The sequence below is a fragment of the Tachypleus tridentatus genome, chromosome 3 (assembly GCF_004210375.1).
Source record: "Tachypleus tridentatus isolate NWPU-2018 chromosome 3, ASM421037v1, whole genome shotgun sequence".
In the NCBI taxonomy this organism is placed as follows: Eukaryota; Metazoa; Arthropoda; class Merostomata; order Xiphosura; family Limulidae; genus Tachypleus; species Tachypleus tridentatus.
Window position 1 is genome coordinate 97,876,429 of NC_134827.1, and position 19,643 is coordinate 97,896,071.

The 19,643-nt window shown below is 32.4% G+C and overlaps 1 protein-coding gene across 1 annotated transcript; it reads left to right on the top strand.

Annotated features, from left to right (window-relative positions):
* The first annotated feature begins 765 nt into the window (after nt 1-765).
* LOC143245924 (cytochrome P450 3A24-like) lies at nt 766-14,783 on the top strand. Its single transcript, XM_076492177.1, has 14 exons — nt 766-818; nt 3,228-3,324; nt 4,379-4,431; nt 5,038-5,134; nt 8,372-8,500; nt 9,706-9,944; nt 10,261-10,408; nt 11,123-11,255; nt 12,085-12,169; nt 12,970-13,078; nt 13,287-13,375; nt 13,870-14,010; nt 14,164-14,329; nt 14,514-14,783. Exons 1-14 carry the CDS (start codon nt 766-768, stop codon nt 14,589-14,591), a joined length of 1,617 nt encoding a protein of 538 aa, XP_076348292.1. The 3' UTR covers nt 14,592-14,783.
* Nucleotides 14,784-19,643: the final 4,860 nt, after the last annotated feature.

Consider the following 19,643-nt stretch of genomic DNA (forward strand, 5'->3'; position numbering starts at 1 on the left):
CATATCGATGCACTAATTGTTATATTGAACTGTAGTCTAAAGTGAAACTTATCTTCACAAAATGTTTACACTACTGACACCACTAATATAACATTGGGTGTGTTCTACTGGGTTAATGAAACTATTGTGAATTACAGTACACGTAATAATAATGAATTAATTTATTTTTTCAATAACGTTTGCTGTATTCTAGATGTAGCAGCTGTCGCTGTAAATCACTGACCAACACTGAACTCAATGAATCATAAACTCAACAATTCTTTCAATCTACACAGTATAGAAATGTTCTGAAAGTTACGTCTTCATTCATAAAAATAACCTTGGAAAAATAACAACATGACCCAGGTTTGGCCTATTATAAAGTAGTAGTACAACTGAATTAAGTCTTAGTTGTAGAATGAGAAAACAAAGATACTTCAGGTGAAAGTGTTTCAAGTTAAAGTCGGATGATAAATGAATAAATTATAGAAAAGTAAATATAAAGGTGGGTAACGTAAATGGCTTATAGTGATAGGTAAAATGTAATACATAACAAAACAAGCAAATGTACAATGAATAAAAGAATCGATAATTAATACCTAGAGGTACTTTGAATACCTGTGTATTAAATACGCTCGATGCATTCACGACTGTATGTGTATATGATATCAACACATGCACCTTTGTAAACAACAAAATTACAAAACATACTCTAACCGCCAGGTGTCGCAGTCACACATTATAAAAATATAGTGAAAAAACTACACCAAATAATAACCAGTAAAGATGATGTTGTTGGTCGTTACTGTTCTATTGCTATTGGTGGTAACGTGGTTCAGGTAGGTGGTTTTACAGACAAGTAGATAGAAACTGTTTCGTCAAAAAAACCAAATTAAGGTGATGACACAATAGGAGAAACATTAACCTAATTAGTGATTAAGTAAAAATTATTACCTGGTGAGATGAATGAAATAGATGGATCTATCAAGAATCAGAGGTTTCCTGGTTTATGTAGGTATTACATTGATTTTGCAGCAAATGTAAAAACGTATTTAGAATGTGAAACTTGAAGGGTTTTAATTCTGAAATTAATACAGAAGTGAGATTTAAATATATTGATTTTTAATTTTCTAATTATATTTAGAAATATTAAAACACAATTTGAATGTTTCACTTGAAAGGCTCTACTTTAGCACATTTAAACATCACATAATTATTTTAACCTTGAAGTTTTTATTGTGATTCCAGTTAAGACGAATGTTTTAATTCTTTACCCGAGTCTTTTGTTTCTTATGCCTCTCAGATAAAATTCCTAGAAAGGTCTCTGTTTATGATTTATCGTTTAAATGCATTATTTCAAACGTTATACCTATATTTGTAAAATGACATAGTGTGGGCACATTGAGGACCTACCATTTCATGACTTTAAATATAGCAACGTCAGTTGTTCTTACAAGTTCTAAATGTTTTGTAATGTAGATATACTGAATAATAGATATATAGCTGCTTAATTGTGTCTGAATAAGTAAAGTCATAGTTTAGGTAATAACACGTTGGAACTAACCAGAAAATTCACATTTTAACTCAACTTTTATTTCAACTGAATTATACATTTCTAGTGTATTTTGTGGTACAATTTTAAAGAGACTTTTAAGCATATTGAATTGTAAGTTTCCCTGCATTTACTTTGTTTTAATTCGACTTACCTCATTGGGGATCATCACGTTCTGTTTGGGTCAACAGCTGGCTGTGTGGAAACAATATTTATCTGGAAGTTTATCAATATTTATAAAGCACATCAGCATTGTTATTCATACTTTTGTGACGTCAGAGAAGAATTATGCATTCTGTAAGCTAAAAAAAACCAGCATGAAATAGGTTAATAACTTCAAAGTAAGATATAACATATTTGTTACTCTTGATTTTGGTTTTATTTAACCTTAAAAGGAACGCTGTCCCTAAGTAACCATGAAGAAGTACATCTAGTTTCATGATGGTATCTTCGTATCCGAGAATTTATTTTAATTTGTATAGATAAGACCTGTTTTCAGCTATACACATTTACGTGCGTTTCGAAATAAATACAATTGATTAAACTGGTTTACTTTAAAGCCTTCATTTCTGTAACATTATAATTAAAAGTCGTTTTAAAAGTGCTCATAAGCGTGTTGTCAATTTTTGTGACGTCACCAACTTTGAATAAGATAATTGGTCACAAGTCATCTATACAGTGAGACCTCAATCATTTACACTGTGTTTTGACTCAAGTTAATATTAAAGTCTTAATTTTTCTACCCTAGTTATTTGTCTCTTATGATCCTTAAATAAAAAATTCTAGAAAGGTAACTGCTTGTAATTCAGCATTTCAATGGAGTATTTTAAACAATATAGGTATATTTGTAATATGAGATAGGATGGGTAAATTAAGGACCTAACATTTCATGACTTTAAATATGACGACGTCAGCTGCTTTTACAAGTTCTAAAGATGTTGTAAGATAGATGTACTGAAGAATTATTAAGTTATTTGAAACCAACGTAGTTGCTCAGTTCTGTGTGAATAACTAAAGTCACTTCTATTGGTAGTAGCTCGTTGGAACTAACCAGAAAGGTTATTAACATCACATTTTAACCCAACTTTTATTTCAACTGAATTTACACATTTCTAGTTGATTTTGCCGTGCAATTTAAAAGAGACATTTAGGTGCATTGAATTGTATGTTTCCATACATTTACCTTGTTTTAATTCGACTTATCTGGTTGGGGCTGATCACGTTATGTTTGTGGCAACAGATGAGCTGACTATGTACAAGCATTTTTCATCTGGAAGTTCATCAACATTTCCAAGGCCCCCTTAACTTTGCTATTCGTACTGTCGTGACGTCAGTAAAACGTGCACATACCATGAATCACGAGAATAATTATGCTCTCTATAGGCTATAACACAGCAGGACGTGACATATAAACTTCAAAAGTAAGAAATAAAAATATTTGTTTCTTTTATTTTGGTTTTATTTCAACTTCAGAAGAATTGTTTGAACTTCACTAAACCATGAAGAATCGATATTAGGATTACGGAAGGTACAGATGGCATCATGATTTAGGTAATGGAAGATTGGGTGTAGATTGTAGATAGAACTTCTCATGACACGGCTATCAGATTTGTTCAGAACCCTACGTACGTAACCCTATAAACATAAATCTAAACTAGTAAGAGTGACGTAACAGTTTTGTCTTGTTCTACCACAGGTGGCGACAGAAGAAGTTGTCTTTCTTTCAAAACCTTGGCATTCCAGGACCAAAACCAAACCTTTTCTTTGGAAACTTGAGAGAATTTCAAACCAAGGTTTCGAAACAATATACTTGAATTCTAATATTTCAAACAAAATTCGAGAAAATCTATTATTCTAAGTTTAAATGAAGTTTCTTGGAAGTACAAAAATTTTTAAAAATCAACGAATTGGGAGTTTTGAGCTGTCACATCAACATGTTTGGTTTCAGTTTTATTTAAATATGAAATACAACAACTAAACCATTTTTACGACATGTAATTTTTCCTCTCAAGGTCTACGTTTACAGAATAAGGATATTGGGATTTTAACTTTTTTAAACCAAGTAAAATATAGTAAAAAATGTAAAATGTGGGCTACGAAAAATAAGATAAAATAAGATTAATTTCGATAGCAACATTACATATAAATAGTTTAAAAACGAAACTTGTTTAAACGATCTGTTTATAATTGAACAAAAACAACGATATGCTTTAATAATCTTTAGATCTGTTCCAATGTCTCTATAACCCATCTCCGTGTTTTTAATAATTATTTATTATGTGAGATTTTTATATTGTATTCGTTTTATTTGTAAAAATAAAATAAAATAAAAAACACTATCAATCCATATCAATGCAAACATTTCCAGAAATTTATTGAAATAGTAAAACACAAACACTGAACAAACAATTGCTGCAGTTAACAGTAAAAATAATTCACCATCAACTGCTGTAGCAGCAGATCATATGAAACATCTCTGCACAAATTGATGCTACAATAAGACCATGAAAAGCAATACATCTTTACTTTAATAACACTATGTATTATAATCTTACAAAACTACTCACTATTGTTATTGTTATGTACTCAACATTTATACTTAAGACGGTTTGATTAACTTTGTTTAACTCCAAGATTCATTGTTAAATATGTACAGTAAATATTTTAATAATGAAACTTTACATAAGTGGTCAATAAGCTGTCAACATTTTATCTGTACTATAGGCTTAATAATTCTCAAAATTAGACTAACTTTATCATACTATTTTATAGATTACGTTGTTGGTTAAATATTTACTTTATTTTTAATATACATAATTAATGTGTATATTTATCTCTCTATTAAAGGGTGTTATTAAATGTCATGAAGAATGGATAAAAAAGTATGGGAAGATTTGTGGGTAAGTTGTTTTACAGCTTTCAGAAAATGACTAAATTGTTAACGTGAATTTTTATTTATTTATATGAGCGCCATCTATAAAACATACGTTGAAACTTTTCTCTAACTTCATTCTGTTAAAGCTAGACTTCATCAAGTACAAATATCAAAGACAGGTTTATACATAAAGACTATTGGTTCTTTCTGGGAAGTAACACGTATGAAACTGGACATGAATTTATATATATTTGTTCTAGTCTGTTGTTTTACAAACATAAATAAAATATTAAGAACAACATAAATGTGTTTAATATGAGGCTATATCTAACAAATTGAAAGAAAAGGTAAAAAAAATATCTTATTTGTGTTACTAACAAACTAATCATATGTAACACAGCATTATCCGAGATAGATAAAGATAATATATAATATACTAATACACATTTCTATCAGATATTTGCTTAACCCTTGACTAATGAAGATCATGTCTTCTGTAAATATCTTTTATATAAGCTTTATCAAACATTTCCACACAACTTGTTGAAGGAACCAAATAAATTAGAAACGGTTCTGTTTGATTTAACTTCTAGAACACCTGTTACTAAACACTGCATAATTTATTTTCTAGATACTACCTCGGACGATTACCTATGATTATTGTAGCCGATTTGGACCTTTTGAGACAAATTCAAATTAAGGATTTCCAAAAGTTTACGAGTAGACCGGTAAGAAAACGCCACCTACAAACTAATTTGAAAATCACTAGTTTATTTGACTAAACAATGTTATACATGTAACATTTTAAACAACAAGGGTGTTGAAAAAGTGACAGTCTATTATAAGGATAAAAATGTGTCAATAATTTTTCCACAACACTAAAATAACTGACAGTTTCTTTCCTTTACCATTTAATAAATTCTTACAGGAGTTGGTTCGTAGTTAAACACAAAGATACACAAAGAGCTATTTGTGCTTTGTCTTCAACGGGTATAGAAACCCAGTTTCTAGCATTTTGTTTCCGCAGTCGTACCTCTGAGCCCCACCTGTTGTAAGGTATAATCACATTTATTTCACTGTTCCACACAGGTGTTCTGTATGAACATTTTATATAAATATAATGTTATAGAACACAATGTGAATCTGTTTGTCTGCCTCGTGCTCGTGCAATGATGTCATAGCTACGTATTACGTATTTTAAGTAGTTTGATTTCAGTTAGAAACAAGTAATCTACGACCGATAGCAAATTAAAGATATATTAGACTAAAATGTACGCAAATTGTATCTTTTTGTCAGTTTGAAAACGTATGTATGATGAATCGTTGAATTACGCCAGAGAGGACGTAAATATTTCCATTTTAGTCTTCGTCCTTAGACCATGTTCTCTTTATGATAAATAACACAATGAACACAAAGTTCGTTCATGTGTAGTATGTGTTATTTCTTAATTGCTTGTGTTGTAAAAGTACAGAAAATGATTATTATTCACTTCAAACTTTACTTTTGTGACCTGGATAATGAAATTTAGAAATTAAGCTATTTTCTATGTAAAAACAGGCAAATTCACACATTTTCATTTACATAAGGTCTGAATAAAAAACATATGAATCAAGATTTACATGTATTTACACTAAAGTTGTACAAAAATGTTTAGAAGTGAGTAGTGTTTGAGATTTGCGACTATAATGTAAATCACTTTAACGTATCAGCTCATAAATATAGTCTCCCATCATGTTTTCGTTGCACGCTCCTTGGTAGCAGCGTTCAAAGTCCAGTATATCTTGGTGGAAACGTTCGCCTTGCTCCTCTGAGATTGATCTCATGTTCTCCTTGAATGTATCAAGATGAGCGTCAAGGATATGGTGTTTTAGGGACATCCTGCAGCCCATTTTTGCCGTATTTCTTAACCAGAGCCTCAACTAGTTCCACATAATTTTCGGCTTTGTGATAGTCCAAGAAGCCCCGAACCACTGTGACAAAGCTGCCCCAAGCTGTTTTTCCTTCCTACAGAAGCTTCTTGGGGAATTCTGTGCACTCTAGAATCTTCTTTGTTTGCGGTCCAACGAAAACACCAGCTTTGACCTTTCCCTCAGACAGTTTAGGGAAGAAGTCTCGAAGATATTTGAAGGCTGCAGACTCCTTATCAAGAACTGTGATAAATTGTTTCATAAGACCCATTTTTAGCAATGGTGAAAACAACACCTTCTGGAGATCCACTAGTGGCTCACACTTGACATTGTTCCTCCCCACAAAGAACTCGGTCCGTTGTGGACACTACTTGTTGTAGTGCGTTACGGTGTCCGTGCTGTCACAAAGGCAAAGATAACAGTAAAACTTGTTAAAGCCTCCTTGGAGACCCATCAAGAATACCACCATTTTGAAGTCTCGGATAACCTCCCAGCCATAGTCATCATACTTCAAGACTTGTAGCAAGATCTTGTCTCTGTTGTATTCCTCTTTGAGGTGCACCGAATGAGCCAGGGAAAGAAACGGATACTTATTCCCGTTATGGAGCAGCATAGCTTTGAGGCTTCTGGATGAGCTATCAGTGAAGAGATGCCACTCGTTCTGGTAACATATAATTTCAATTGCCTCGTACAAACCGGATACATTGTGGCAGAATCAGAGCCATCTTGACGAGTGAAGAAGCTTGAAAATTGTCGGTGACGCTTCCTCTGACTTGCGACTTGCACACTTTCATCTAACAAATCCCACTTCTTGAGCCTAGATGTCAAAAGCTCGGCATTCGACTTTGTTAGACCAAGATCTCTGATCAAGTCATTGAGGTGTCTTTGGTTGGGGTAGTAAGGGTTTCTCTCACCAGCTGCATCTCTTAAATTGTAATCTGATCTTCAACGTCTGCCTACTCCTCTGATTTGCTGCTCTCTTCTGAGGATGGCTGCTTTCTCTCTGGCGGAGTGGGTACAGGGAGCTCGGAGCAGTGTGGCACTGGAGCGATAGACGATGGAAGGTCCGGATACATGATAGCAGATGCATTCTTGCCAGCCCGATGTTTGGAAGGGATCACCATTCAGAACTAGCAATTGCTTGAGCGGTCAGTGGGTTCACACCAAATTTTTGAAATAGCGAGCTTCATGGCTCTCTTTTCCCCTCTGTACCATCCTGTAAAAGAATAAAATAAAATTGTTATTATAAAGAATAAACTTACTTCATCCACAACTATTGTGTAAGAAATTCGTGCAAAATATTTTATACGTGATATTTTTTCTATACTACTGGAAATTTAGATAAAATAAAAGATATTTAAATTTTGAAAGGTTTAAAATTTGTATAATATAAAATCTTTCCATTCAAGCAAGCAAAACTGTCCGTCTTACCTTCTAGAGTTTTTTTGCAATAGTCTCAGGTAAAATGAGGTGCCCAGGGTATGTCTTGATACCCAACAGACATGCCGAAATATGTCTTGTAGGCTTCACACATTGTGGCAGATGATGTCACAGAGTACTTTTTCGCTATTGTCTTGATAAATTGGCCACATACATAGCAGAATGTGTCTGGAGAATGCTTCCAGCTTCTTGATGCCATCTCTGATAAAATCAGATAAGTTTATGTGTTCATTTATGCAACTAAAACACAACTGAAGTTATGGGTGATGAGCCCCTGAATATATATTAGTATGGAAAGCTCTAGAAAATTCGAAAAGGTTCTTGTAAATTCTCGAAAGTTCTACAACATTCTAGAAAGTTCTTCGAAATTCTTGTAAGTTCAAGAAAATTCTCTATTGCCTACTCAGCACTGAATCTACCTGGAATGTTCTGAAAAATGGATAAATTTGACAATTTTATTACCCAGGTCACAAAAGAAAAGTTTGAAGAGAAAAATAGGTCTTTTCTATTTACTATACGCATAAGCAATTTTCTGCCCAGGAACAAGAGAAAGTAAAAATTTTGTTACATAGTGTTATCAATCACTTATGTGTATAATATTTTGCTTATGTCTATAGGTGTTAATCCCTGGAGGTACGCAGCCAATGAAAGAACTGAAATCACAATTTGTTTTCAAACGTGGAAAACACTGGAAGGAAGTTCGTAGTCTCCTCACTCCAACCTTCAGTTCCAGTAAGATGAAACAGGTAAGTATTGTATTTAGTCTATAACTTAAACATTATTTCAATACATTCTGAAAACAGTAACTATCGTCAGACACTTCTTACATACATCTACGTTATATTCTTTTATAAATTTAAACACTACTGCAGAGATCACAAAATCTATTTTGACCACCATTACTAAAGTATCACACTTGTAGAAAATATGAAATATATATCTGTATTTCTGTATATTAATATATCTGCCTGTGGCTAGTCGCTATTTATTTAGTTTTCCTCCCTTTCTGTATTTTCATCTTTCTTTCCTGGGTACAAATCTGTTTCTGTATTTCTGTATATTTATCTGTCTAGTTTGTATTCTTTGTTGATGTGTTTCTCTATGTCCGTGAATAGACGGTAAAAGACGTTTGTTTTTAATTCTACAGATTTATAAAGTAAACAAACAGAATGTTGCTAAGCCTTTCGAAGATCATAAAATTATTTCTGTTGACATGATGGAATCTTCCCATCATTCAAAGTAACATTACATTTATTATTTACGTTTATATTAGTAAACTAGTTAAACTTTAAAACGGTTGTAACAGTTCACATGTAGTTAATAGTTCTCATATTTCACTAAACTAATATAAAAATACAAGTTATAAGTTGATTGTGAACGTTTTGTGTTAATAATGTATCTCAAATACAACTAAGACTAATCAGGTGTTTCTATATTACTTTTTCTTCTACCTGTGAAAAGGAGGTTAATAATTAAATTAACCTAATGAAACTTCAATTAAGAAGTATTTATGGTTGTCTAATGATTGATAGTATCATTTTCTCTGTTTTTTTGTATTTAATGGCGAGAATGGTAAAGTTAGATAACACAGATGTACAATTGGTAGTATAGGAGTTGTCTAAAATAACTTTATTTTTATAAAAATATGGTTGGTCTTACAATGGGTTGCCTGATGAAGTCTTAGAATCAGTTATTTTGTATATAATTAGTTTTTATAACTATTCGAATCATAAATGATGACATCCAGTTTGTAAGAGTCTCGTTTAATTCATTGGACCAAATTCTCCTTTGTTGACCTTTGATTTTATGTTACATAATTTAAGTTTAACATGTGAAATTTATAATTGTGCCATTTATCAATAATTAAATATATTAATTATAATCCGACCTGCTTAAAAGTAAAGTTATTTAATTTAAATACAACTCTGCAATAAGCTAATTTGTGTTTCAGATGACACCAATCATGCAGAAATGTGTTGGAGTCCTTCTGGAGAAAATTGACCAAAAAGCCAAAACAGAAGAAGACTTCGATATATACAAGATGTACCAAGGACTAACAGTTGATGTCCTTGGTCAAACGGCTTTCGGAATCCAGACGAATGTCCAGCGTAATCCAAAAGATACCTTTCTAACCAATTCCATAGCTTATACCAACACTCAGAGTTCCGAGTTTCTCATCTTTTTTATTAAGTATGTTTTCGTTAGCTTGTGTTTTCATTCTATTTAAACACCAAATATCTCATAATTCATAATTCGTATTTTTTTCTCTCAAAAGCAATGCCCACAAGAGATTGGATTTCAAAATAAAATGGGGACACTTGTAAGAATGAAAACTTTACGTTAAGACTTTGAGTGATATCTATAATGCCAAAGTTTGAAATTTTGAACAAAAATGAACTATTTATGAACGAAGATACAGTTAACGAGAACAAAATTTTAATTATCTGGTATTAGACAATGGGTAATTTAAATTTATACAGAGATTTACTGATAAACGACCTTGATTTTTAGTGTGCTTTCCTGAGCTTTACAATATCCTTAATCCAATTCGGAAACTGGTGGATGTCATATGGCATCATTTGTCTTCAACTCCAGGGAGATCCTTAATCGAAGGAGTTACAAAAGTGATAGAGAGTAGACGAAGAAATCCTGAGGTAAAACATTTTCTGTTTCTCATCATATCTATAATAACTATTACTTTTACTAACTTTTCGAAAAAACAATTTCAAATTATCACGTGAAATAGCCGTAAAGGGTTATAAATCAGAAGTGGTCTTTGAAGTAATTTTATTCAAAAAACGATATTTCTCAACAGACATCATCCTGCACTGCATGTGATGAAACTGGACTTTTTATGACGTAGATCTGACAATTTACGTAATAATGTTTACTCGCCAAGCACAAGATCATATTTTGTCAAAATATGTTTGAATGTCATTTAATCTGAAGTAATCTTGAGAATATCAGTTACCAAACAAAGCTGAAAACTGGATGAATAACAAAATGATTGGATAAAATACTATTGCTGGACATTTACGTGTTTCTATTTAAAGATAAATATAAAATAGGATGTATACAAATATATTTGATGAAATACTACTTTTTGATACTTAAGTATTTTTATTTAGTTAACAGATAATTGTAAGTTATACTCTTTTTGTAAAGTGAAGTATATATTGATTAGGAAGGTATATTTTCAAAACTTAGAATTATTCACTATGTTAACACGAATATAACTGAGATGAACACATATTTTATGTTTCATAACTTAGTTTTACTCCTACAAATAACATTCGTATTTTACTGCAAAATCGTTTTGTTGGTTAATCACCACGTTATGTATATATAAATGGTTTCTCTTTTTTTAGCTTCAAAGATCTGATCTTCTGCAGATGATGTTGGATGCTCGAATGGCTGAAGAAGACATTGAAAATGTCACTGTTAAACACTTGACAGCTGGTGAAGACGAGCCAACAAATGATGTTTCTAATGATGAGAAAGGTGAACATAAAAATAACACATCTCAAAGATTAAAAACAAACTACATTCTTAAGTTATCTACAATAATGATGAAGATATGAGTGTCTTCACTCAAATAAAATATTTTCTCAACCCAAACGAGCCGTTTTTGCATATATATTTCTCTACAAGTGGGTTTTCTCGACATTACTGTCTGTGAAACAGTTTTCATTTATCAACTAAATTTAATGTTATAGTCTAGTAACGTCAGTTTATCGAATTGTTACATCGATGTAAAGTTACATGTGAATTTCAGGTCGTTGACTGAATAAATATATGAATTTAACGTATATTTAAATATCTAGAATTGCAATTAGGAACCTGGTAACAGTTTTGTAGGTCATAGGTTTATTCGACCCTCGTTGTACGAGAAATTGGTCAAGTATAATATTTACTGTTTCATGTGATAATTATTATTCTATCGAACATCACTTGGAACTGTGACGTTGTAATTTGATTCTCAAACCCTTCTGTTCTCTACCTTTTAACAAACTGTTGTACATATTTACTAAACATTTGAAACTTCTATTTATTTGTAAGATAAACATGTTCACATTTTTACTTATTCCACTGATCGTGAAACAAAATTCTTTCATTTTTTTGTTTTGTTCACTTCGTCTTAGCAGCGGTTATCCAGCAGCTACAACTCCATCCCAACCAGGTCACATTAAACTGTATTTTACTGTTCTCAACGTAGCATATATCTATATTTTAATCAAGGTAACTGATCTGATGTGTAAAAAAAGATACAGAACTAGTCAAATCTCTATTTGGTTACGTTGTATACACGTTTGTCCATTTATTTGACCAGAAACTTTGAAGAAAGGGAAGAAACAGATGAAGTTTATTACAGATGTGGAAATTAAAGCAAATTGTATCTCTTTTTTATTGGCTGGGTAAGTCTCGTGTCCACGTGTTGTAGTAAATACAATATTTATGTAAGCTTACTGTACTTACACAATATAATATGTTTCTGGTTAACTACATTATAAAGGAAGCAGGTGAAGTGATGTCTTTTGTTTCTGTATGTGAACAATTTCTTTCAACTATTCATGTGTTGAATATTTGTTTAATGATTACGTACCACAGTTAATATTGACATTCTCACATATTGACGCGATGAATTCACAGATGAACTGTGAAAATAAGTATTAATTAAAGGGAACATTATTATGGATTGATTTCTGTTACTCAAGTGTCTTAGTTACTTCATTGTGCTCTCATATGATTGGCTGTTGGAAAGTGAAAACCTGTTTGTTTGGTTCTTATTTTCTGTCTGTATGTTCGACACAGTATAAAGAAATGTATCGATATTTAATAAAATAGTCTCTTTGTATGTCTTTTTTAAGGTTATGATTCTACAGTGACTACATGTCATATATATACGATCCTTTTGTTTGATTAATAACTGTATGAAATTAAACTCATTCAATTTACATACTAGTGTTTACCAGTCTTCTATTGGTATTTTTCATATTGTATAAAACGTACACAAACTGTACTTACTCGTTTCTAGAATATTTTTGTATTAAATAAAAGTATTATATTAAATGTGTTATTAAAACATGGAAAGATGTCATAAAGGTATTAGATATTATTATTGTTGGAATATTCAAAATGTTCATGCTGCTTTTCTACTTATTACATAATTATCATAGATACAGAAACAGTACGTCAGTCTTGTTTATTTGAACAGTTATGAAACAACAAGTTCAGCCCTCGGTTTCACAACCCATATATTGGTGAACCGACAAGATGTCCAGGAAAAGATTCGTGAAGAAATAAACGATGTCATAGGACAAGATGTAAGACCTGAGTTTTATTTGTATCTAAAATATAAACTAGAATTCTGGACTAAAATCTTCAATAATTTCTGTTTTAAAACCTTTTCAATAGCTTGTTACTCTCAGGTATTTGAGAAAGTTTATACTAAATTTATTGTAAATATATTTTTAATACGAATTCTAATCAAAACATTAAATATTTATTTTCATTCTTTATATTGAATTTTAGGGCGTCTTAGATTACAACACAGTCAACAAACTTCGATATTTAGACCAAGTTTTCTCGGAATCTCTGCGATTGTACCCTCCAGTTGTGGGGTAAGTTTGTTCTTTCAATTCAAATTGGCGCTCTTTACCTAAACCAATATCTTTGGTTAAATAATAATCATTAGTCAACACCAAAACGTTGAAGCTATATTCATAAATAATCTAATTTATTTTATACAAAAACTGGTGTATTAACTTTAATTCAAGTAAATCACTTACAACAAAAATATGCTATTTTTGTATACTCAAGTCAGAACTGTCCTATAAATAAAGATACTTAAGACACGTTTTTAAAAAAAATTCCAACTTTATTCTCAGGAAATTAACAGATAAATTATTCCAATAATTTGTAAAACCTTTACAACTGAATTAATGATGTCAGAATTATTTATCAAAACCTTTACCAGTGAAAACATGTGAGAATTTCCTCAGATCCTTTTGGAAGAGATGCAATTCTATTGTATAGTGGTAATAATCTTCCACTACTCCTAACGATGCTAAACGAGTAATGAGACAAGAAATACATGTACTTTTTATTTGTTTAGGCTTGTTAACAGACTATCTGACGAGGATTACCAGCTAGGTGATTTAAAAATTCCCAAAGACACTGTCATACAGATCCCTGTTTGGCACCTCCATCACGATCCAGAGATCTGGTCTGAGCCATACGAGTTTAAGCCTGAGAGGTAAACACTAAATACGTAATACATACCTATAACTTTGTGTTATTTTTACAGGTTTATTGATATTTTTCTTCGAAAATATTTACTTTTAGTTGGAGAGAGAACTAGGAATTTATCTGATTTGAAACTTAGTTGTTATAACGTCATGATATACAGGTTTCTTCCTGAAAATAAGAAGGATATTCACCCCATGGCCTATCAAGCCTTTGGACATGGACCAAGAAACTGTATTGGCATGAGAATGGGGCAGCTGGAAGCCAAACTAGCCTTGTCCAGAATCTTACGCGCTTACATGCTAGTTCCTTCTGAGAAGACAGAAATTGTAAGTTTCAAGTTTTGAATATTATGGAGTAAGAAACACAAGTTTGTTTACAATCACAGTTATCTCAAATAAATTAAGTAAAATAAGTAAAAAGTAATAATTATTTCCGAGCAGATTTAAACTGTGTAGAACAGACATTTTTGTGCTTATTTCTTAGTAATTGAAGTCTTTTCTTCTCTTTCAGGGAGATATCCAGCAAAATGTTAAGTTCGTTACAGTTGTGCCAGGACGTGGCATTCACCTGAAAGTAGTTCCTGTCTAGTAGTGTCCTCTAGTGGAATGAAATATTCATATAATTAATAGTTCTTTAATTAATTCAGGAAATGTATCAGTTTAAATTTAACACATTAACATTATTAAATCTATTTTTGTTGATTATAGTTTTGACTGAAGGTGTGCTTGTTAGTTTCTGTGTTATTAAACAAAGGTGTAATTATAGAACTATAATAAACTGAAGGGTCTTGACAAACTGCTCTTGTTATCCCTTAATCTTCGTAGATCTATAGTACACTAGAAACATGGATTTGAAAAAGTCAACATTGTAATGTGATTATTTACTCTTTTGTAGTGCTGCTTATGAAAAACGGGTAGATTTTAAATATTTCAGAAAGATATTCAGTGAATAAGTTGGTTTGTTTAATCAATTTTTCTAAGAATGTTGAAGGTTCATTAAGATAACAAGGAATTATACATTTATGTAAATACTCTTCTAAAAATAGCAAGGATCTGTGTTTAGAAATAACAATTAAAGTTGCGATTGGTTTGTTGATGTTTAACAATAACATCCGTTTAAACTCTAGGTGACATTCTCTATAGCAAATAATTTTCTGTTTTACGAGAATCGTCACTCTGTTACAACAGTGAAATCTAAGCCTACATTTAGAGAACCTCTATAGTCTAAATATTTAAATATGGATTAAAACTTACATCTATCATAGAATGTCTCATCTGATCAACTCCTAAGGAATGTTTGCAATTCGGTTTGTTTTAATTTGCTAATCGATTCTAAACTTGCAGTGATATATTAGAAAGAAGACAACTAATCAATACCTGTCACCACCAACTGTTGGTTTACTCATTTCACCAACGAAAGGTGGGATTACTGGAATTCTCTCAAAGTTGGATAATTTTGAAACAAGTGGTGTAAACAGATTTTTCGGATTAACAGTTAATATCTTGAACACTTGTAGTTGGAGTATTACATAAGTTAGTTATAGCAACAATGCATAATAATGAAGTTCCTATTCAAATATCGGATTACTGTGTGAGTAAATAACATATGAAAACAATACTGTTGTGACGATTGTTTAACACTAAGTCATCTCATTAAAATTACTTTTATATAATTGTTCTCTTTTGTTACATGAAAAAACATTTTACTGTTGAAAGTTTACCGGCTATAGTTTTCACGTAGTACAGGAAAGAGTGAAAAGCTGACGTCAGCACACAGCGAATATTATAGAAAGATAAATCAAAACATACACCCTTGTGCAAATTAATTGAAACAAATGGTCATTTTACAATATTTTCAGTATGGTGGCCAGTGTGGGCTTGCTGGACCTGCTGATTTCCTTTAATAGTCATGTTTTTCACACAGACGGGGTCATTAGCTGTGTTTTGCAGTGCGGTCGATCTATTTTAATTTAAAGGAATATAACGTCATTCAAAATTACGTTAGAAGAGCAAGAAGATCAGTAAAAAACAACATCTTACCAATTTAATGAAGAGAAAACGCTATCAATAGAGGTTGAAATACAAGAGCTGGACGCAAGAACAATGGAGGAAGGTGTTATTTAGTGACGAGACTCATTTCTTCGTACAGGGTCAAAGAAGTCTGCATGTTCGCAGATATCCAGGTGAGAAACTTCGAGAATCTCACATCAATCAGTTGGTAAAACATCCCTTGAAGAAGATGTTTTGGGGCTTTTTCAGCTACTATGGCGTCGGAGGCTTACATATCTTAGAAGGTATAAAGCGAGGATCACAGTACATCAAAGTTTTGCAGAGAAGAGTCGTTCCAGAATTGAAAAAGAGATTTCCAGATGCATCTGGCATTTTCAGCAAGATCTGGCTCCGTGTCATACATCGAAACTTGTGAAGAATTTTATGATCACAACGCGAATAAAGGTGCTGGACTGGCTTGGACACTCTCCGAACTTAAATCATATTGAAAATCTTTGGGCGATTTGTAATGAAAGACTTAGGCGAAAAGACTGTACTACGAAAGATAAACTAATTGAGGCCATAATTGAGGTGTGATTGCAGTCAACTCGTGGACCCGATGCCAAAGCTGATTAATGATTTTTTGAAAAATAAACACGGTCATATTATTTATCAATTTGTGAGTAATTTTTGGATTCTCAGAAATAAAACGCAAAAAATGGAAAAAAATCCAAGCTGTTCCTAGTGTAACAGTGATAAGTTAGACCGAAGGTAACTAGTTGACATCGCGCACCGCCAACTTTCGGCCCCTATTTCACGTACTAGAGTGCGATACACCTTCGCATTATAACACTGCTATGGTTGAAAATACGAGCATGTTAAAAGGAAATATAACAGTTATTAAAGACGTATCTTAACACCGAGACAAGTGTATTGGTATTCTTTCCTCTAAAAATATTAAATCATGGACACCTTCAAACACAAAATACTCTAGTGAATTAACTATATACCTATTTCTTGTTAGGCCTGGCATGGCCAAGCGCGTAAGACGTTCGACTCGTAATCCGAGTGTCGCGGGTTCGTGCCCGCATTGCGCCAAACATGCTCGCCCTCCCAGCCGTGGGGGCGTTATAATGTACGGTCAATCCAACTATTCGTTGGTACAAGAATAGCCCAAGAGTTGGCGGTGGGTGGTGATGACTAGCTGCCTTCCCTCTAGTCTTACACTACTAAAATAGGGACGGCTCGGTGCAGCGGGCTAATAACCTACTCACATAAATACCTGTTGAAGAATCCGCAAGTGATTGCGGCCCTATGTTCCTTGATGTAATCTAATGGTGATAACTAACTAACTAACTATTTCTTGTTAAATAGGTTAATGACATCATACAATACTACAATAATTTATACACGTGGACGGTAAAGATAAGTAAAGGCGTAAGAGCGAACTATGCTATTCATCTATAATTTAAGATTGTTTTATAAAAAATAAACTAACTATTTTATCCTGGTTAAATACACAAAATATTCAATATTTTGATTATTAGAAATAACTGGAGTGTTCGTACAACAGACATGTTAGGTGTTTATATCTGAAGATTTTCAAAAGTTGGACTAAACTAGATTTAAAAATCTTAGCTTTAAGAAATATTGTGTTCGATTCCTTTATAGATAGGCCTAGCAATTTGTGCGTCGTGAGCTTCAATTATGTTGCTATTTTGTTAATCACATCATTAAAATATAACAGTTGATAGGAGAAGCCCAAAAGCTGGCTGTGGTGGTGGTGACTAGCAGTTCTTCCTACAAATCTATCTCTTCAAAATTGAAAATGGCTAATTTTCTAAACGTTAGACTCTTTGCATTTTCAAATTTTTTGTGTTAAACACGATACAGTTAAACATATTTATGTTTAGTTCACGGCTACATGGTGGAGTTAGTAATAAAATCCAACTGTTTAATTAGAGCAGTGAAAGTGTTGGCAACGGGTGGTATTCATTAGCAGCCTTGTCTCTGATCAGTCACGATAAAATCATGGTGGACTATAGTGGGTAGTTAAGGTTGAGAATTGAAAACCTGACCTTGTTTAACATAGTGAAAGATATATATTTAATATTAGATACAGCTGACTAGTTACAGTAACATAAGTTATTATAACCAGAGTTGTTGTCTAATATAGTCACACAATGTGCATCCAAACAAATTATCTTAGGTTATTCTCGAATGATTTATCACATGAACTTCGATTTATGTTGCCTACTGTGTGAGCATTACAAATATTTTAAATACACTGTATCATCGATTACAACACTGTATATATTGTTTGTCTATCTCAGTAAATGTCCACATTCAACCATTCATGTGTAATAATTTCAAAAGGGACCGGCATGGCCAGGTGGTTAAAGCACTCATTTCGTAATAATCTGTAAGTTGCGGGTTCGAATCCCCGTCACACCAAACATGCTCGCCCCTTCAACCGTGGAGACGTTATAATGTGACGACTAATCCTACTACCATTGGTAAAAGAGTAGTCCAAGAGTTGGCGGGGGGAAGTGATAACTACCGTGTTTCTCCGAAAATAAGACAGGGCTTATATTAATTTTCCTTCCAAAATATGACACTAGGGCTTATTTTCGGGAGATGTCTTATTTTGATATATTAAAAAATGAAGTTACAAAGTAAAACTATTAAACTAACCATTTAAAATAAACTATTATTAAACTATTAAACTAACTGATTAATACTTAAACAAACAAATTAACTAACTATTAAACTAATTAATAAATTATTTTTTTTTATTTCTTTCCTCTTCCTGCCACTCTTAACTAGGGCTTATTTTAAGGGTAGGGCTTATATTAAAACTATCCCCAAAAATCACACTAGGTCTTATTTTATGGGTAGGTCTTATTATCGGAGAAACACGGTAGCTACTTTCCCTCTAGTCTTACTCTGCTACATTATGGACGGCTAGCACAGACAACCATCATGTAGCTTTGAGCGAAATTCAAAAACAAACACACAAAACAATACTATTATACAATACTGCAACTACAAATTGTTTAAGATATTACCCGATAATCCAATAAATCTGTTTATTCGTTATTGTTTCCAAACTATTGCACTTTGGGGAGAATTTCAACCAATGTCAGTAAGTCTGGAAAAGGTAACAACTCTAAATGTGGGCGTCATATAGTGTTGAGTATGTTTGACATGAAGATTTTTAAACCTTGAACTAAACGGTAAACAATATTATGGTGAATCGTTCTGTAGATGAACCTAACAATCTTTGCGTGGTGAGCTTAAATCTCATCACCGAACGATGTTGAAATTTCATTAGTGAGAACGTTATAATGTAACAGTCCATCACAGAGTCTGTTGATAACAGAAACCCAAGGGTTGAGTTGATGACAGGTTGTATTAACTAGCAGCACCTCCCTCAAGTCTATCAATACGATATTAGACGTCTATCGCAAATGGACCTTGAGTAGCTCCACGTGTAATTCGAAAGCAGGAAAATGAGTATAACGCGGACTTTTTCTGCCATCTAGCGACACATTTTGTATAAAGTTAAATTACATTTTAATGTGAAGTGAAAAACACACTTATGAACTGTAATTTCCATAGATATAATAAAGTTGTAATAATGCATTACCTT